This window comes from Chrysochloris asiatica, unplaced genomic scaffold (genome assembly GCF_000296735.1).
Source record: "Chrysochloris asiatica unplaced genomic scaffold, ChrAsi1.0 scaffold00254, whole genome shotgun sequence".
NCBI classification, from domain to species: Eukaryota; Metazoa; Chordata; class Mammalia; order Afrosoricida; family Chrysochloridae; genus Chrysochloris; species Chrysochloris asiatica.
The window spans coordinates 3033582-3055373 of record NW_006408772.1 but is presented as its reverse complement, the minus strand read 5'-3'; the positions used below and the strand labels follow the sequence as shown (position 1 = coordinate 3055373).

The window sequence follows — 21792 nt, the reverse complement described above, 5'->3', positions numbered from 1 at the left end:
TAGCAGCCAAGTGCTTTTACTGAGTCACCACGGTCCCCTCTACTTAAGTTTCTTGTTACTCCCAGGCTTAGATATACTATTTAATATTCTAAATAGCATTCTTCTCGCTCCTGAGTTTTATTGTAATCAGGGTTTCACAATTCCTTCCAGAAACGGTCCTTTCGTCCCTTGTAGCATGCATTATAGGGATGTATTGTGCGGGGAAAAGCAGTCCGGGCTCTAGACCCAAAGCAGGTAAGAAAGCTCGCGCCTCACAAACGCGTCTGTTTCCAGAGAGTGAAAGAATAGCATGGCGGTTGTGCCTCAGAGCTGCGGCCCCGCCCCGAGGGCGGAGCCCGGACTGAGCTGCGTCTCTCCTTCGCCTCCTCCCGACTCGCCGCTGCCCCCGGAGCCGGCGGCGCATGTGCCTAGCGCCCCCTTCCCGGCCCTGGATTCCATTTCCTTTCCGCTCGCGCTGCAGCCGCAGCCGCCTGAAGGCCCCACGCCGCCTCCGGAGTCCATGGCCGGGACTCGCTGGGTGCTCGGGGCGCTGCTCCGTGGCTGCGGCTGTAATTGCAGCAGCTGCCGGCGCACAGGTGCCGCCTGCCTGCCCTTTTACTCCGCCGCCGGCTCCTTCCCCTCGGGTGTCTCAGGCCGCCGTCGCCTGCTGCTGCTGCTTGGAGCCGCCGCGGCCGCCGCCTCCCAAACGCGGGGCCTCCACACTGGGTCTGCGCCCGCCGGGAGGCTGGCGGGGCTTCCCCCTGCGGCTGCTTCTGCCGCTGCAGCGGCTGCCGCCTCCTATCCGGCTCTACGCGCCCCTCTGTTGCCGCAGTCCCTGGCTGCGGCCGCGGGCCCGGCGCGGGGTTACAACCAGGTACGTGGGCTCCGCGAGGGGCCGCGCGCGTCCTCCGCGTGCTCCTTACGGGCGCGCCCGGGGATCCGCGACACGCGCTGCACACCCGCCTCCCGGTCCGCTCTGTCCTCCTATTGGGTCCCGGAACAAGGGACGCTCTCCCAGGCCTCGGGTTTTCTCCTTGTTTTGTTCTCCCCTCGAGTCTCTCTGGTTGGTTGGGCAGTGTAAGTGTGGCTGGGGGTGAATGTTGAGGCCTTGTTTCCCGCCGGGCCCATGGTAGGTCTTGTGAGGCTGTTGACGCCCCCACCTCACATTTTTCTCGCTCCCCACCCGCTGGTTTTGAAGTTGGGAGGCCAGACCTCGCGGAGGGCTGGGAGTTTCGGTGCAACCTGAACAGTAGGCCTGGGCGGCCTCGGCGCGTCGAGCGGCCCGCCGCCGAGACGCAGGTTCACGCACATAGTGCGTGATTTGGGTTCTTGGGGAAGGAGGCTCTGCTTCTTTGTGTCCCCAGGGAAAGGCGGGTGCCCTAATTTAATGAAGGTCACCTCTGCACCACTACGTCCTCTGACAGGACCATCCGTGGATCACCCTCCAAGAGGGAAAACAGTTTGGGACTGATACGCCGGACTGGGGAAGGGCAAACGAAGGGGATATCTAGGGCTAAAGCCACAATTTGAGGACTCAGGAGTGAACTACAATGTTTTCTCTCCTTTTTAAATTGTAGTCAGTGTGTACTTGAAGAACTCAGATTGCAAGTATTTTTTGCCTTGTAGGAAGCTTTCTTTTCCACTGTTTACGTGGCGTCTGGGAAGTGTCTGCATACTTTTTTGGCTTCCCAGGCCCTGATGTCTCGGATCTTATTATTTTTTTTTAATTCAATTTGTACTTCTCTTTGAACTTTAAGGAAACTGGGAAACTAATCAGCATGACTACTGTCTGCCTGTGACTGAGCTAAATGATTTTACTCTTGGCTAATACTTTTTTCCTACCTATTTAGTAAAGGAGCTCTGTGGTTACATAGTGGTTACAAGTCGGGCTGCTAATCTCAAAGTCAGCAATTCGAAAGAACCAGCGGGTCCCGAGAGAAAGATGAGGCTTTCTGCTCCCGTAAAAGATTTACAGCCTCGGAAATCCTATACAGGGTCGGAATCAACTCCATGGCACATAACCACCAGCACTTTCTGTTAAAACTTGTACTGCTTTTGGAATTCTGGGAGAGTTGCCTTTTTAAAAATTTTTATAAAACCGTTTCTGATAAGCCTTGGTGAGCTCGCTTTGATCGAATTTTTTTCCCCCTGTGAAATTGACTGTAAAGGTATTTTTTGAGCGTCTACTACATGTTAGACGCTGTGTTAATATTTACTGACTCAAATTATATGTAAGGCTTCATGCAAATGATGGGAGGGTTCAAATGGACTGTAGCATTTCTGTCTTTTATCGCAATTGAGTGCAAATGTTAATAACCTGAGTTGTCTTCCCTGGTTGATGGTTGTAATGCTTGTTAGATTGTTATTAAATCCAGTTTTTGCTTACTTTTGGAGACAGTGTTCCTTAGGTATTACTCAGGCTTCTCTTACTAAACTCGTTTCAGAGCTATCTTTTGTTTAGTCAGGGTTGATAAACCAGTTGACAGATGAAAATTTTCAAGGCATCCTGCTGGTTTTTTTGCTTTTTAAAAATGTACCCACTCCTTTGCCTACCAAGTTAAGAACACTCAGTTTAACACTCAAGGTCCGCTGCTCTATGGAAGCAAGTTCTTTCTGTCAGCTTGCTTTCTTTGGCTCTTCTTAATTGCACCCTACAGTTGAGCTAGCTGAGATTATAGCTGTTTGTTCAAGGGACCTTTGTAAACTGCGTCTTTCCTTCATCTCTCAAGTTGGAATACTCTATGACATTGTAGGACCGCAAGATTGGTTTGAACCACAGGTTGGCAGTTCAACTCACTAGCCACTCAGTAACCCTACAGAGTAACTGTGAGTTGGAACTGACTCGACAGCACTTAACGACAATAATTCAGAATGCTCTCCTTGATTCTGGGCCCATCTCATGTGTGATTCTTTACTCATTGAGTTTTTAGCCACAAGCCTACCAACCAGGACTCTGCTTTTGGAAGCTAAGGAGCAGTTCTACTGTCATATGGGGTCTCTGTGAGTCAGGATCTATTTGATGGCAGTATGTTGTTGTTAAGTACCGTGGAGTCGGTTCCCACCCAGTGATCCTGCACAGGATTTCTGAGGCTGTAAATCCTTACGAGAGCAGAAAGCCTCATCTTTATCCTGCGGAACGACTGGTAGTTTAGAACTGCTGACCTTGAGGTTAGCAGTCCAATTTGTAACCACTACACTACCAGAGCTCCTATCCATTTAAGGCACTCCAATATTTTGTCAAGTTGAAGGGACCCCTTTTTGTGTCTTAACTAAAGCATTATCATTAGGTTAATGCGGGACTGATGATCTCAGATCCTGTATAAAATCTATGAACTGCCAAATCATTAGGATTTAGGATTAGAGACCTGGCCCAAACAGAGTGAGTTAGATTTGTGAAGGTTACATCTCACTTCTGAAATAATAGTTTGAACCTCCCCAGTGGCACAGCAAAAGAAAGACCTGGTTTTCTGCTTCCATAAAGATTTGTTATTGTTTGTTGTTAAATGCTGTCAAGCCAGTTCCAACTCATAATGGCCCTGTATGTACTTAATAACAGTCTGTAAAAATTGCAACCAAGAAAACATTACATAGCAGTTAATATTTTGTAACATACTGGGTGCCATGAGTCAGGATTTATTCAACTGGTTTATTTTTTTTCCAAAGAATAACATTTAGGGCATTAGTCTATGGAAATAAATATTTCTATGTTGTTAAAGAGATATTTCCACATTTCTTCATTTATCTTGGAAGGAGTCCAAAACGACCTACCTGGAAGATCTTCCACCACTCCCGGAGTATGAGCTGGCTCCATCCAAGTTAGGAGAGGAAGTGGATGATGTTTATCTCATTCGAGCTCAAGGATTGCCCTGGTCATGCACTGTCGAAGATGTCCTGAACTTTTTCTCAGGTATATTTTATGTATAGTTTAAATATGTATTTTATCTGAGTGAAAGACACATCCACAAATCCATGTCAGGCTAATACTGTAGATCCTATTTGATTGTTGGTAATCATCTCATTCCAGCTGGTTATATATATATATTAAGTGACATCATGTGTAGTACCATTTGTAGTGTTGTTGCTGTTATGTGTTATTGAGTTGATTCCAACCCATAGCAACTCTGTATAGGGTTTCCGAGGAGCTGCTGATGACCTTGAACTGCCGACCTTGAGGTTCACACTGACTTTGCAGTTTAGTGCATTAACTCACAGCACCACATCAGGACAAGAATGAGTGCAACTAAAGTATATGTTAAAATTACATAGTATTTCTTTGAAATTTTAATATGTACGTATGTAAAAGCTAAACCTATAAGTGGAAATAGGGATTGATGTAATATATATGTAATATATATGAGGAAGCTTCAAAAGTTTGTGGGAAAATGGAATTAAAAGATAATGGAAGTTTTCCTCATATAAAGTCAAGTAATAAACTAACTATAAAGTAAGTGTCAAGTAATAAAGTTCCCCTTAATAACATATTGGGGAGTGCTGAAGAGTAAGCACTGGACTGCTAACCACAGGGTCAGTCGGTAGTTTGAGCACACCAGCCTCTCTGGGAGAAAGATGAGGCTTTCTGCTATAGTAAAGTTCCACAGAGTCTATGAGTCAGAACCAGCTCGGTGGCACATAACAACAATACCATGTTTAGAAGGTTTACTAATCTGTGGTTGGTTGGTTTTTTTTTTTTAGTTTTTGTATCTGACTTTTTTTTTTTTTTTTCTTTTTAAGAAGCTTTTAGAAGATGGTGTCTTAAAATGTAAAAAAAAAAAAGGACTTTACTGAGTATATTAAATACCTTAATATGCATAGCATTGTACAAATCAAATGTTTTATTAAGGCACTTAACATCTTCAAAGAACTTCTATTATAAGAGATGTCTTTCCTTGCAAATGAAAACAGGGGAAGTTAAATTATAATAAAATTGTTCTTACAGGAGATATTAGCATTTTTATGGGTATGATTTTTTAACAGAAAAAGACAGCTATGCATAAACCTTAACCATATCTTAGTTTTTTAAGTGATTTGAAACTTAGAAATAATTGGGCTGGAATAATGCATTTTGTTTTAAAGTTTAGGAGATCATACTTTTACCATGTTAAGATTGGCTTATCTTTCTCACTTGGAACATTTTAGGGACTTAACCACATCATTAACTTTTGATGACTATAGTGATAGAGATTTGTATAAAAACAATTATGAATTTTGGTTCATGCTTTATTTTCCTTTTGGAAAATTTCATTCTTAGTGATTTATATTATTGAGCTAAAAGTTTGAATTATGCTTTTCCTTGATTTTGTCGATAGACTGCAGAATCCGCAATAGTGAGAATGGAATACATTTCCTCCTAAATAGAGATGGGAAACGAAGGGGCGATGCCTTAATTGAAATGGAGTCAGAGCAGGATGTGCAGAAAGCCTTAGAGAAGCACCGCATGTACATGGGTCAGCGATATGTGGAAGGTACGTGAAGCCAGAACCTGGCTTTTCGGGGTTGTTGTATGAACACTTTATACATTCAAGAGTGCTTTCATTTGATTGCTAACAATATATATTTGATTTTTTTTTTTTTTTTAATTAGGGTCTATCTTTGATCTTTTGTGCTTTTTCATTGTAGTGTATGAGATAAATAATGAAGATGTGGATGCTTTAATGAAGAGCTTACAAGTCAAATCATCACCTGTAGTAAATGATGGTGTGGTCCGTTTGAGAGGACTTCCTTACAGTTGCAATGAGAAAGACATTATAGACTTCTTCGCAGGTGCTTTTAAATTTACACATGCTTGGACCTCATTTCCTTTCCCTATCTCTCTTTTCTGTACTTTAGATGATCTTTTTCTAGGTAACAGTTTAGGGTTATATTAGGCTCTTTAGAGGAGACCTCTTGATATTTCCATACTATGGATTATATAAAAGTTTTTATCTGTTAGATCTTTGGAGAATAGCAAATTTCAAAACTGGGTTTATTTTACTATTAAATTATTTTGATCTTAATAGTGGTCGTATTTGTCTAAGCCAGTAGCATTTTATTTAATGTAAAAGTATCCAGTTTCTAGCTGTAAAATGTACATCCCTAATTATGATCTCATTCTAAATCTCAGTTGTTCCCTATTATAATTAATGACCCCAAAACAGAAAAGATGAGAGATGGGTGTTTTAGATAGGATTGCTTCTGTTCATTCTGGAAATACAGGTGTGTAGTATTGTTAGCTTTTGGCTGCACAATAATTTTCATCTCATTCACTATGTATCTTATTTCTTTTTTGTGAGGGGAGGAGGGGATGGACAAAGTAGCATACAATTTTTATTATTATTAAGAGTGGATGTGCTGATAGTGCGGGAAAAGCTCCTGTTGGTAACACTTATTTATAATACTGTTTTGGTGCCCTAGGACTGAATATAGTAGACATTACTTTTGTCATGGACTACAGAGGGAGAAGAAAAACGGGGGAAGCGTATGTTCAATTTGAAGAACCAGAAATGGCCAGCCAAGCTTTGTTAAAACACAGGGAAGAAATTGGTAACCGGTGAGTGGAGCAGATACTGATGATATAGAAATATCACACATAATGGCATTTTGATGAATGTTCTGGTGTAGCAATATCGGATAATACGCTGGACTGCAAGGTCAGCGGTTCAAACCCACTAGCTGCTCCTCGGAAACCCTATACAGGGTTGGAACTGACTTGAAGACACTTAACAACAACAACATTGTAATATGAATGTAAAAGTTTCCAAGCATGAATAGAGATTAGCATGGTGAGCCCATCACTTGGATGGACAAATTATTAACATTTTATATTTCCTTCATCTATTTTTTTCAGTGTACATCTTTTTTCAAAAATGCATGTTCTTATATAATCTCAGTATCATTGCTACATTTTAACAAAATTGGCAATAATTTTGTAGTATTCAATGCCAGTCTATAATCACATTTTGTCAGTTATCCCCTTCAAATGGCTTTTTACAGTTCATTTGTTTGAACCAGAATCCAGACATGTCTAAAACATTGCCTTTGATTGCTTATCTTTGGTTCTCTTAAATTAGAGCAAACCCCCTTCACCTTTATTGTTTCCTGGAAACTGGAAGTTAGAGCTGACTTTTTGAATTGGTTCAGGTTAACATTTTAATACGTTACTCTATGTTTTGTTATTGTTAAGTGCTGTAGAGTTGCTTCCAACCCACAGGAGCTCTGTATAGGATTTTCGAAGAGTGGTAGGTGGGTTTGAACTGCCAACCTTGTGGTTTGGTGTATTATCCTGCAGTGGCACACCAGGACTCCCAGGTGATGCTTTGTACTGCATATTACATTCAGGTGTTCGAACCAGTTCATTCATGGCTAACAGAGCAAAATTGGAGCAGATCTGGATTTTTTTAAATTTGGTAAAGCTCAAGGATAAACAGAATGGGGAAAATTATGGATGGAAATCCTGGACTGGGAGACTAGGAAGAAGTGTAGTGAGCCCTTTCAGGAGCCTGATGGCAAGGGATTGGATTATTGCCAGGACTGTGGAGAGCAACATATATTCAAAGCATCTTTGAGTTGGGTACCTCTATTTCCTACTATGCTGGTCAAGAGATTTGGTTGCTTAGCAGTGCTGCCCGTGTTTTCTAGAGGGAGATCAAGTTTCTAGCAGGGTAACTACCAACCCGTAGGTTTCCCATACCAATTATTGTCCCAGTTCATCCATAATTTTACAAATTCAGCTTTAGTCTCGTTTCACTTCATCAGCCATGACTGAAGCAGTTCAAAATTTTATCATACCACATCAGGATGATGCTTCTAATTTTTTTTTTTTTTGGTTCAAATTAATGGTTTATTAACATTTTTGGAGATGTAGTCAGAATAGTGTTAAATTTTAAATCATTGTTTTGCTGTTTATTGGCTTTTTTTCAACTACTTTGAAGAAGAAGAAATAAAAAAAGAAAGATTGTACTTTAAAACCGTGTGTTTCTGGGTCTATTTTAAAAGCTGGTTAAAATGTCTTCATTGAGTTTTATTAGTTGAAGAAAGTATATACAAAATACTCCATACACACAACTCCAACTCAAAGCCCCCCGTACATTTTTCTAGCACACTTCATTTTTTTTATATATTTTGAAACACACTGGTGTTATGCTTTTATGTGGGAACATTAAAGTAGTGTACAAATGTCTTTAATAGAGATTTGATTCCCTTTTAGTCTTTGTGTTGTTAAGTGTCATTAATCGAGTAAGTTCGAACTCATAGCGACCCTGTGTAGGGTTTCTGAGGAGACAGTGGTGGGGTTGAACCGCTGACCTTGTGATTATTAGTACAGTGCACATCCGACAGCGTGAAACCAGCACTCTAATCTTTATAGGTCTGAAAAGACAAAGGATTTTTTCTGCTCGTTTTTAAAAACCTAGTGTGGAAAAGCAGCGTTGTTAAACACTTCAGAAACTTGGATTTGATAAGTAGTCCTACTGCCACTGTGATAGCAAGTCAGAATTGACATGCAGTTCTTAAATTTTCATCAGATGCTTAGTGAGATTTTTGGGAAAGTTCATCTTCAAATACTGTGATTATTATTATGATAATATTTAACATACTGGCTAGATCACTTTTCACAGAATTGAACTACAAAGCTTCCAGAAGTAGTTAACCAAGTATAAAAAGAAAAACCCTTCTCACCAGGTTAAGTCTATTCTACATACACAGTTAATCTTAGCATAGTTGTCTTCTTGTTAAATGTATATGAAGAGAATTATTATCTTGGGGATGGTTAAATCAGTGACTAGTAAGAATGTTTTTTTTTATAGGCTAATATGTCAATTCTTGTATTACACCCCTCTCTCCCACCTGTTATCTTTGGGCATCTGTGTTTCATAAGTTGTTGGCATGTGTTTGTTTCAGATGGTTTCAAAGTTACTGTCCATCATTTGTGATTGTTCACTTTTTCTTTGACATAGATATATAGAAATATTTCCAAGCAGAAGGAATGAAGTTCGAACGCATGTTGGTTCTCATAAGGGAAAAAAAATGGCATCTTCTCCTACTGCTAAATATATAACTGAGCCAGAAATGGTCTTTGAAGAGCATGAAATAAATGAGGATATTCGACCCATGACAGCTTTTGAAAGTGAGAAGGAAATAGGTAAGGATGTGCTTCTTCTTGAGGCTCACTGGGTCTTGTAAAGCTTTGATGTTTATTACAATAATATTTTTAATGACCATTTTGCATGAAATTGTAAGATTATAATTTGAATTACAAAAGAAAGATTTAATATGTCTGAGTTTTTAATGTATGATGGTTCCTCGGTGGTACAAATGGTTAAGCCCTCCACTGCTAACTGAAAAGTTGGCTGTTCAAACCCATGCAGACTGTTTTGGAACGGTCATAGCCTTGAAAACCCTATCAGTGCTGTTCTACTTTGCATTTATGGAGGTATCCATGAGTCTCAATTGGATGGCAGCTGGTGTGCGTGTTTTTTGAGTGTAGTATGTTCTTTGAATTTATTCAGAAGGGTTTTTAGTGTCTATAACTAAGCTCTGGTAGCGCAGTGGTTACAAATTGGGCTGCAAACCTTAAGGTCAGCAGTTCGAAACTACCAGTCGCTCTGCGGGAGAAAGATGAGGCTTTCTGCTCCCGTAAAGATTGACAGCCTCGGAAACCCTGTACAAGGTCGCTATGGGTTAGAACCAACTTTGCAGAACTTAACAACAACTAAGATTGTGAGTTTTGTATAGGGAGTCATGTTGGAACTGACTTGATGACACTTGACAACAGTAACCCAGAACGTTTCTCATGCTTTTAAGGTTTCATTCATAGTCATTTAATTTTATGTATACTGTTAGGAAGAAAAAAGTGTGATTAATTTGGTGATAGTTTGAGGCACTAAATAGTTTTGGGTGTGCAGCAATATCATGCATGTATTGAGTTTGGTGGCTCTGTAGGATGAGCACTGGATACTAACCACAGTGTCTGCAGTTGGAACTCACCAGCTACTCCATGGGAGAAAGGTGAGCCCGTAAAGATTTACAGCCTTGAAAACCTTATGCAGTATTGATAAGAGTTGGAACCCACTCGATGTCATACAACTACCACCCACCAAGATGGATTGAGGATTTTGACATAAAGGCCATATACCTAACTATAAACTGTTAGTTAGTAACATTTGAAGTTCTTGTTTCTTGACTTTCAGAATTGCCTAAGGAGATGTCAGAAAAACTTCCGGAAGCTGTTGATTTTGGAACTACGCCTTCACTACATTTTGTTCACATGAGAGGACTGCCTTTCCAAGCAAATGCCCAAGACATTATAAATGTGTGTGGCAGTAAGATGTCTAATCTCAATAGGTTTCATTAATAAGTTTTAAGGTCGGTAAAGGATAGGATTTTTTCGCCACCAAATAATATGGGTAGGTTTGGTGTTCAAAGTAAGGAAGGTTGCTTTGTAATAAGTTGGTTCAGTCTAATCATTTTTTATTTAGGAAACTAAGACTCAAATAGCAGTTATAGTCTAGACAGTAATCCATTTCTTCTAAATGTCAAGTCTAGAACTTTCATTAGACCATGTGTCAGGATTCCTTAGTTTTTGAGAAAAGGAATTTTAAATATATATATATTGTGTGAAATGAAAAAGTCAATAATAAAGTCCTTAGTTGACTTTATGAAATTGTGAGCCTATATTTAAAGGTGTTTTTAAAATGGAATCTGTATTTAATAATGGGAATTCAAAGCTGTGTTCATTATTATAATAGGAATAGGAATAGGCTAATAGAAATCACATCTCTACCCAGGTGAAGCTGTAGAGTCACATTATTGTATTCTGTTGCTTTGAAAATAACACAGTTTGGTGGCTTTGTTTATGTAGTACTGATAATGAAACCCACATATCTGATTAAAAAATAGTAAAAACAAAAAGTACATTTGATGGACACTCTTTGTAAGCAAGGAAGGATGTGTGTTGGCAGAATAATAAAATTGGTCAATAGTCTTCAAAAAAAAAGTTAGTGAACCATTTGTATGGTGATTATACTTAGAGCTTTTAGTTCTCTCTGAATATATATATGAAATGTAACCAACCTTAAGTTTGGGCAAAATTGGAAAAGGCAGAAGAGATGGCAAATATGTAATACTTTGTTGCTTAAGGAGGCGATTTCCTCAAAATAAATTTATCAGCTAAGTGAATCAAAAACAGGAAAAATGCAAATTCTACAAAGACTGTGGATGTGACTCCATTGTGTTCATTTTTACTTCCTTTGTTCATTGTTTAGTTTTTTGCTCCACTGAAGCCTGTTAGAATCACCATGGAATACAGTTCCAGTGGGAAGGCTACTGGAGAAGCTGATGTGCACTTCGATACCCATGAGGATGCTGTTGCAGCTATGCTCAAGGATCGGTCCCATGTTCGTAAGTACCGCCCAGTTTTCATTGTCATTTTTGATGCCTGTCTTTGCCTATAAACACCTTCATCTTTGGCATTTGCCTAGACTGTGATAACTATATTTTTAAAATAAAACTAAAATTAAATGTAAAGAAGGAAGGGAAAATACTGTATTATAATGAAAAGCATTTAATTTTTTTGTAAATTTTCCTGCATATTTTGATCCAGAGTTAGATAGGTTTATTTTATTCTTTTTAGTTAGGGAAAAAAAGAGGCAAAGGATTTTTGTTGTTGCCTGAATTATGAGATAAACAGTTCCAGTATTTTTTCTGGCTTCCCTTTTTAAAAACTAACATTTTTGTTTGCTGATTTGTCATCCTCAGACCATAGATATATTGAACTGTTCTTGAATTCATGTCCAAAAGGAAAATAAGACTTCCAGAGACTCCAAATAAGGTAAATTTAAGAGGTACAGATGTCTGGATTGTTACCAACAGATGGTAATCTTTGACTCTATTACATAACATTATAGAAACAATTCTCTTTTTTTTTTTTTTTTTTTTATTATAAAGATCAAACTAATGACAATGAAGCATTGGTATATAAGGAATAAAAACTCACCTGGAAAGTAGACTTCAATATAATTGTGCGGTGACTTTGAGTATTATCTCTATGTTGTTGCTAAGTGTCTCCAAGTCATTTTCGTCTCATAGCAGCCCTGTATAGGGTTTCCAACACTGTAAATCTTTATAGGCGCAGTGGGTTTGAACTGCCAATATTGTAGTTATTTAGCAGTCTAATGCTTATCCTACAGTGCCACCAGCGCTCTTTATTATCTCTATAGTCCTTTTGTATTCCTAACATTCATCATACTGTGTGCCTAATGTTTCTCTTTTTTAGCTGTAAGTGATAATACACTGAAAACGTGTCTCACAATAACTTTTCCCACTAAAGCGTAGATGAATTTTTTATTTGAGATACTTTAAAAGTGTTTAAGATGATACATTAAATAGTATTTAAAAAGAGGGTGGTTTGTGAAGTACATAATTTCATAGTTTTAACTGAAAACTTTGCTAAATATGTCTTGATGGTCCTTACTCTTGACTTAATAATGTTAAACAGTCTTTTTTTTTTTTTTTTCTCTCCCATAAACTATTTTAAAATATTGTAATCATTTTGTATATGTAGTGGATACATTCCTTTGAGACACAGTCCTGTAGTGTTGAACATTTCTATCAGCTAAAATCTATAAAGTATATTCTGTGTTCAACTCTGAAAATTTACTGTCTTCATATCAAGATAGAAATACTAATGTATAACTAGTTATCCTTACATTAATTGATTGTCACCTTACTTGTACTTAATCAGAAAAAGAAATACCAAATTTGTCATTTTACATCTTAGGGGAGTATATATTTTTTTCACTTTGAACAAATGTACTTTTTTTTTTTTTATTTCTAGGATGAATCAAGAAGCATTTCATTTGCACATCTTTCTTGGACATGGGATACAAAGTTCCAGTTTATTAGCAGCAACTGCTAGAGAAAAGATTTTGGGTTTGGGGGTAAATTGCTTCTAAGAAAAATTCCATAGTGGACTGTTTAGGAAGAGAAAGGAAAGATTCAGTTTGGGATTATGAAATAAACCACAAATTAATTTTTTTGTTTAAATTCTAGGATCTGATTTTAAAAATCTGGTCTTTATTTTATGTGATCATTGTATTCATAGAGCGTATTACCCAGTGTAAAGACTACATGTTTTTATTCAGTACTATTCTTTAAAACCCTTTTCCCATTTAAAAAATAATCAGTTTAAAGTTGTGTTTTTTGCCTATGAGTTGAGAGCTCTGATGTAAAACTCTTGGTTTGAAGTTTCTCATGGAATGTTACTGATGATTTATTTTAACCAAACACTCACCAGAGCAAGGCAAGGTTTCAGACCTTTGGACTGGTGTGGGGTGGTGGTGGGGGCGTGGTAATTTTAATTTTAAGTGTGTATGATTACTTTCATAAGACTAGGAGTTAGCAAAATGAAAACAACAATGTGGAAATGACAATAATTTGGCAAGCGTTTTATGCCTTTAGAAATGTTTTACCTTCTTAAACCTTATGCTAAAGGTATTTAGTGTCTGTCTACTTATGGAGGGAATTTTAGTCTTACGATTTGTCTGAAACAGCCCACACCCCCTTGCTTTTTTTCCCCCTTTTTCTTTTAATGTTTTGGGTAAACCTTTAGAATGTGTTAGTCTCAAAACTGTGAAGTGACATGTCAAAACAGTCCAGACTTCTAAGGACATTAATGGCTTCACTTGAATTTAAACCAGCTCTAAATAGGAAAAAATCTAAATCTCATTTGCTTTTTTCAATGGGGTAGCACATCCCATATTTTAGAACAGGTAGGGGTGCCTTGTTTAAATAAAAATAGCATTTAATGTATAATTGTGTGGAGGGATACTGAGTAAAGCTGTATTTCTGTCACATTGTGGCAGTACTTTCTGCTTTAATATTAACAGCTTGTTATTTAAATATTGGGTCAAAATTGCTGGCTTCAAAAATGTAGTCATTAATAAACCAACCATGTACACCTGTCTAGGAGAATTAAAGTCCTGTATACTTTCTTTGCCTTGTTCCTGTTCTCAGGGTGACGACTGCCATGTAGTTACCAGGAGATGCAATTCTAGTTGCTAAAAATGAATTAGCCCATATTTCTGAGAGATGACATCTGGAAGAGGAGAGGTTGTCTTCTCTCTCTTAATACATAACCATCTTTGATTACCAGCTAAGATATGAAATCACTGTACTGTAAGTAGTTAATAAATTGAAAACTTGTTTTAGGATGAAGAATTACTTAAGAGTATTTATTATTGGAGTGTGTGAGTTAACTGAGTATATTTTTATTATGTCAAGTCCTGGAGTATTAACATAAACGGTTAATTTTCAGTTAAGTAGTTAAAAAGCAAAAATAAAAACCTGTAAGAACATGATTTAATCAACCAGCTTAATATCTTCCTTAGATGGTAATGTGTTCATATGTGGTTGAGTGTACCTCGTTTTGAGAAATGTCCATAGTTGTATGAATATGACCTATTAAAATGTGATTTGTTTCTCTTCTTTAAGTAGTAGGCATTTAATTTTCTGTGTAAAAAATCTCTAGGAGCCAGTGGGTTTGATGAGGAATTAATTCATTTATATTATTTTACATTCATTTTCTCTGGAAAAAGAAGAGCAAAACATTGAAGTGCTTGAAGGGCTGTAACTTCATGCCATGCTAATGGTTGAGTTCTTAGTACAAAAGATGGCTGGTTTCTGGGAAATTGTGTCATCATATACTATTTACAGTATACTCAGTATGTTTAGTATATACACACATATACAATTCAGTTACTGTAATGTAGGCTAGTAAATGAATGATTGCTGACAAGGTAAACTATTACTGAGGGATAGAAGTATAAAAACACATAATACAGTCAACAGAAGTCAAATTAGAAGACTGTGTTTTCTGTAACTCGCAAAACTGAGTTATGCATCACCGTTTGCTATTGGAGGAAGTAATGACAGTAAATTTCCCTCGTTTTATAACTTGGTGGTGGTGGTGGTAGTTGTTAGTACCATCAAGGCGGTTCCGACTCATTGCGATTCTTCATAGGATTTCCGAGGAGCAGCTGGTGGAGATGAATATATATTCAGAGTATCCGTATTCTGCTCTGTTCTACCTGTTTTTCAAAGAACTGCTAGGGAGAATGCAGATAATGTATATAGATACCAAAGAAGAAAATGTAAAAAATTATAGGCTGATCTGATATATTCACCAATTAAAAAAAACCAGGAAGCCAACATGTTTGTCTCTCTGTGCCTGAGTTACCAAAGCTGAAGAAGAAAGCCAGTTCTACCTAGCTGACATTTTTATTCAGTGACTACTTATTAGCAAATATGCCAAAATGGCATCCACCACCTAAGTCATCTTAGCATATTCTTGGTTGGATATTTCTTTTTCTCTGATTACATCCTGTTCTTATTAAACACACTCCATTATTTTGAGTGTTTTCCCTAAAATAAACGAAGAGATTCACATTTAATAGGTAGGTGTTGCACTATAGAGTAAAAGCACATTTTTAGCAGTAAAGCAGATGCAGGCCTAGTTCTAGAAACTTTGAAAAAATCAAATTGCTCTAATACAGTAGAAATATACTTTCCACCTGAATTTAGCAGATTAGGAAATAATCTCTTAACGTCTGTCTGTAAGAAGGCTTAGTTTTATTCTTAAGCTTTGATAATATAAAATCAAGAATTGCTAGGTGCTGTGGAGTTGGTTTCGACTCATAGCAACCCTGTATAGGGTTTCTGAGGAGCGACTGGTGGGGTTGAACAGCTGACCTTGTGGTTAGTAGTGCGTTATCTATGCTACAGCTCCACCCCATGGTTTCAAAATAAAGAATGGTAGGCGTTGTCAAGTCAATCCCGAGTCATAGTAATCCTGTATAGGGTTTCCGGGTGAGTGAGGAGCTGCTGGTGAGTTTGAGCCGCTAACCTTGCAGTATATACCAACCTTGAGATGCTTATCCTGTAGCATCACACCAGGACTCCAAAATAAAGAATAGTAGGATACTTTTAAAGGTTTATATTTTATTTTTTGAAGGAAATGAAATTGAAGGAGTATACTTGAAAAGTTTCACTCCTGTCCTTTACTTCTTTATTTCAGCCACTCAGTTCCTCTTCTCCTCCCCTTAGTAGTTTTTTTATATACATTAAATTCCAGGCACCCTGTCAGCTTCTAACATTTCATGTGTATAAAATAAAGGCTTAAAATCTATTTTCATTTTTAATATAAATTAAACATACATGCTGTTTTCTTTCCCACTTAATGGATTCTAAATATCATTCTTTACTAGCATATAAAAAATCCTTTCTCATGCATTTTAAATGATTGTATATTATGAATGTATGCAACTTAGTATGCCCCTTACAGATGAATAGTAAACTCTTTTCAGTCTTTTGCTATTTTAATGGTAAAATTAAATACTTTGTATAAATGTATATATCCAGGGAAGCTTTAAAAAGTTTGTGGGAAAAAAATGGATTAAAAGATGATGGAGTATTTCCACAAACTTTTTGAAACCCCATGTGTATCATTTTGTTACATACATAAATTCCTCTTAGGGTAAATTCCCCAAAGTGGTCAGAGTATGTGCATTTATGACTTATATCTAAAATTATATTTATACCTTAAATTGTTACATAGCTTTCTATAGTTTGCCCCTAGTAATATCCATTTCCCTGCAGCCTTGCCATTAATAATGTATTCTCAGTCTATTCAGTGTGAGAGGTTATATTATTTAAATGTATTTTCTCATGAGATAGCATTGTTTCATGTTTCAGAGATTTGGGATTTCTTTTTCTGTGAACTATCTTCATAGCTAAGGAGCTCTGGTAGCGTAGTGGTTACGAATCGGGCTGCGAACCTTAAGGTCAGCGGTTCGAAACTACCAGCCGCTCTGCGGGAGAAAGGTGAGGCTTTCTACTCCCGTAAAGATTTACACCCTCGGAAACCCTATACAGGGTCGCTATGGGTCGGAACCGACTCGATGGCACATAACAACAACAACAAATCTCCATAGCTATTTTTCTTTTCCTTTAAAATAATTTATTACATAAAATTACAGAATACAAACTAGGGAAGTTTGACAAACATACAACCATGAACAATTACTGGGTTACAGTCAGCCTTGTTTTGTCTGTGTTTGTCCACATGCACTTAATTTTCCTCATAACTTAAAGCAAGTATGAAAAGAGTATTATTTTTTATCTGTGAGTACTTCAGTATACATCTCTTTTTAAAAAGGCTTTAAAAATTGTTGTTAAGTGCCGACGAGTCTGTTCCAACTCATAGCAACCCTGTATAGAGTCAAAGAGTGGCTGGTGAGCTTGAATCACTGACCCTGTGGTTTAAACCAGCCTTGCAGCCCAAGCCCAGCACATTAACCCCAGCGCCACCCTGGACTTTAAAAATACTTCCTAAAAGTACTAATTCATAACAAATGTCTAATGTCTTTATTTTTAAGTGTATTTGAATCAGGGTCCAAAATAACGGGTCACACATAAAGCATACAGAAAGATTAATTGCAAACATTCCTAGATGCATTACCTAGGTTGTACAATAAATATTTTCCTGTAATTTTTTAATGCATTTTCTTCATGCATCTCTTCAAGTTATAGACATCTATACATGACTGTTAATCTTTTCAGAATATCATTAACCAGAGGAGTTTTTTTTCCCCTTGAAGTGAAGAAATACTAAGTATTCTATGTGGTGAATTTTGATGTACAACTCTAACCCAAGTCCCTGGCAATCTGAAATAGTTCATCATGTCAGAAAATGTCTTCATCCACTTAATTCTTGCACTTCCCTTGTCATCTCGGCCCTTTCCCTCACAGGCAACCACTGGTAAAATTTAATTCACCAAAGATTAGCTTCACCTATCCTAGAACCTCATATAAATTAAACCATATGGTATGTAGTCTTACTGTAAGATTTCTATCACTCGGCATGTTTTGAGAGTCCTTGTGTTTCAGCTGTTTGTTGCTTTACACTTAGTAGTAGGCCACTGTATGCTAGGGTTTAAGTTTTAACCTGTTAATGGACAATTTGGCTGTTTCTAGGTTTTGGCTATTATGAATAAAGCTAATGTGAACATCTTGTGCAAAGTTTTTTTGTGGACATACATACATCTTAATTCCTTCTGGGCAAGTACTTAGTATAAAAACATCCTGAATTATTTTGTTAAGTGCCATTGAGCATGTTCTGACTCATTCCAACCTTGTATAGGGTTTCCAAGGAGCGACTGGTGGATTTGAACCACTGAACTTGACAGCAGCCCAGTGCTTGTCCTGCAACGCCCGCCACACCAGCATTCCTTTGTTATAGGACTGGTCTATTTCAAAGCTTCAAACCATCTCAAACTGGTTCAATCATGGCTGAAGAAGCATAATCCGAACAGGCCTTAATTTTTGAAATTTGGGTGAAGTGGACCACGTAAATAGAATGGGAGATTTCATAGGTTACAGCCCTAGAATGGGAGCCTTGGAAGAAGTGTAGTAACCCTTTTCAGAAGCCTGGTGTGCCAGATTGAATTACGGAGAGCAACATGTTGGAAGCGGCACGGTTTGTTGTATATCTGAACCAGGGCACTGTTCTTTCCAACTACAGGTCGATACGACTGCTGTATAGCACACATGCTGTCTTTGTTTTCTGTGAGGGAGGATTACATTGCTAGCAGGTGGGTGGCTGAAATGAAATTTTTCTCATTTCTGTTATGTACCCACATTTTACAAATTCATGTCTACTTTGGTTACGTATCGTTGGCTCTGACTGAATTGGGAAGAGCCTGTTCAAAGAAATTGACATGTCTTTTCTCCTAATACCAGCCTGTTAACACATTTCCATAAATGGTATTTGAGAATTCCAGTAGATCCACAGTCTTACCAACATTTTGGTGGTGTGAAAATTTTTTAACACTGAATTGAGTGAAGGTTTGCAGACAAGATCATCAGCTTTATGTTCAACAAATTCTCTCCCTGCAACAAGTTATCCTACTTCCTCCCTAAGGCTCCCTATTGACATTTTATATTTCACAAATGAGCAAAATAAATTCACTGTCCAAAGGGCACATTCTGTAAACCAGCCTCTTCCTGAGGTGCACGGCCTAACTCAGTCCGTGCGCCTAGAGCCTGTAGCTTCTCTGTGTCCTTGTAATGCCTTTGCCTCCCACTGTCTGCTGTTGTTTTTCTAGGTAAGATCTCATGTTCTGCTCATCCTTTTCCTTCATGATGGTCCTGGGATTGTCTCTGGAATGAAAGATTCTAACTACTCTCCCCTTTTAGTTGTCAATTTTTTATGTTAGCTGTTATGTTTGTAATGGTTTCAAGTTTAAACTTCCCAGATGATAATGTTGATAACTTTATTTTTAAGCTTAGACATTCAAATATATGCCTTACTGAAGGGTCTTTCTTCTGTAGGTTTCCTTTTTTCCCCTTTGTTTTCTGAAGAGTATTGTTTCCCAGTCCCAATCTTGTTGACTCTGGTGTCCATTTTCTATTGGATTTGGTCCTCTTAACTAACTTGCCAGGAGCCCTGCAGTGAGCTTTAAATATTTCCCTCCCATTGTCATCTGTCTCTTTATAATGGCAGAAACTATTTTTATGTGACTGAATTTTATAATGATGGCTTCTGGGGCTTGTCAGAATTTGGACATTCCAGTGGAAAGTTATTCAGAGCATCTTATAATAAGAATGAAAGTGTGTAGGCCTTAAGTAGACTCTAGAATGTGAATAGACTAGCCAGTAAGTCAGGGAAAGTAAAGATCACAGCTGTGAAATGAGTGTCTTTGTTCTTTGGAAACAGTTTGAGTTATACCCCAATTTCCAAGGAGTTGCCTTTTTCCTAGTTTTCTTCCCAGAGGATACATTAGTTTTACCAGATTGACATTTCCTGGGTAAATTGTAAACAATTCAATTGATACTTTTTGGTCCTGGATGTAGCTTGCCCTTTGATTTGTATATGCTTTGCAGGGATTGCCCAATAGACTTGGCAAATAAAGTAGTTAAAGCAAATGAAGTGTCTGTGGGCTACCCAGACGATGATAAGCTTGGCTCTTTCTGCCTTGAACTTGATAAAGGAGTTGTGTACATGAGCAGCCCACTCCAAAGAAGTTTTTCTGACAGAAGAAGGGAATGCATCAGAGGAGGCATGGAGCCTCTTGCAAGTTTTTCAACAAAGGTCAAGGACTGTGACACTGAAGATGGTAATGGGTCCATGAGGGAGCCAGTGGCAGTGCCATCAGTGACAGATGGAAACCTGCCCTTGGGGGACTGAAAGGAGGCCTGAACAGCTCATGTTGTTATTAAGTGCCATTGAGTCAGTTCTGATCCACTGCCACCCTGTATAGGGTTTCTGAGAAACAGCTGGTGAGCTTGAAATGCTTAACTTGTTTTGCACTCCAGTACATTAACCCCACAGCACCACACCAGGACTCCCACAGGAGCTGAGAAAGCTGCCCTACATTTAAGGTAGGCTGCCTACATGCTTGCTGGTCCTGAGTTCCCTGCTACTTCTTTAATCATTTAAATGTAAGTAGGACCTGTGACCGTGAGCAGTGGCTTACCAAGTAGTGTTCTGGGATGGATGACTCGAGTCAGAACTGCTGGAAAGATTAGACTTCCACCTCAGATCTATCAGCCTTGGGTTGATTTTGATTTTCATTATGCCCCCTGCGGTTAACCATAGGTTACCTATGCTAATAATACTATTTGTATTACTACTACCTGCCATATCTGTCAATTTGTTGTACTGTAGTGACTTGTGTGTGGCTGTAATGCTGGGAGCTATGCCACTGGTATTTTAAACCAGTAGGGTCACCTATAGCGGACAGCTATCAGTGGAGCTTACAAATTTCCAATAGGAAGGAGAGGCAAACCACCTCTGAATGCTTAGCTGCCAAAAACCTTAGGAGCAGCAGTGGACCATTGTCAGACAGTGCCAGAAGATGGACCAACCCCTCTGTGGACGCCTACTCATGTGTGAATGAAGCACAGATTGCAGGACCTTCATTTGATATTGGGGCACAAGTCACAAAAAAAACGACTGCAAACATCCATTAAAAATTGGAACATGGAATGTATGAAGTATGAATCTATAAAAGTTGTTAGTCATCAAAAGGTCAGATACAATGCATTTATATGCAGGTGGTCAAAAAATGAGAATAAAGAAACAGACACAAAATTTTTATGGGAAAAAAGAAAATAAGCTGGAATTATACTTTATTTGTCTCAAGACACGTAAGCCTCAGTTTCAACAAATAACAGACTAGGCTTCTGGAATAACAACTCTTTCTCAGGCTGTCATCCTTTCAAGGAGACAAGATTTATCCAACACCTCAGTTCTAGGATGTTCCCATCCCAGAATTCTAAGTCAGTGGCAGAATTTTATCTTAGATCTTAACAAGAGTCAATCTCCAGAGTTTCAACATAATCTAAATGGTATATTCTATTTATTTTTCTTAAAGAATACACTTCCATCTCTCCCCAGAGGGTTTGCAACTAAAGAGATACTTGAGTATTGTCCTTTCCAAGAAACCTGTCTCAGCTCTAATTCTTAGCTCAGAACATAAGAGATTTCTTATATTACAGGAAAAACACAGCAAAATACCCAGTAAATTTCTGAGCTAACGGTTCTCAGTCATGGACAAATTTGTTTTACGCTATACTTGATCTAGCCTTGTTCTCAATAGATCCTATCTGCAAAAGTCAAACCCTTAAAATCTTGAAAACTTAAATTTCCTTTATGACTTTGGGAGGGAGGGATGTTCTAGAGAAGAGTTGGCTTGATTTGTGGTAGAAGATTCTGAAAAAGGTAGATATTTTTGAAATCATTTAAGTACAAAAACTGCAAATGCCTTTTTGTTTTGCTAATGA

At 38.2% G+C, this 21792-nt stretch overlaps 1 protein-coding gene across 6 annotated transcripts; it reads left to right on the top strand.

Moving 5' to 3' along the window:
- Positions 1-401: 401 nt before the first annotated feature.
- On the top strand, positions 402-13287 carry GRSF1 (G-rich RNA sequence binding factor 1). 6 transcript variants are annotated; one of them, XM_006873774.1, is made up of 10 exons: positions 402-623; positions 812-853; positions 3730-3886; positions 5286-5441; positions 5596-5739; positions 6370-6505; positions 8910-9094; positions 10143-10264; positions 11217-11352; positions 11710-11759. In XM_006873774.1, exons 1-10 carry the CDS (start codon positions 402-404, stop codon positions 11757-11759), a joined length of 1350 nt encoding a protein of 449 aa, XP_006873836.1. The 6 variants fall into 6 exon arrangements, with proteins under 6 accessions (XP_006873836.1, XP_006873839.1, XP_006873838.1 ...); XM_006873777.1 differs by having other exon boundaries at positions 500-575; positions 765-853; XM_006873776.1 differs by having other exon boundaries at positions 500-623; positions 765-853.
- Positions 13288-21792: the final 8505 nt, after the last annotated feature.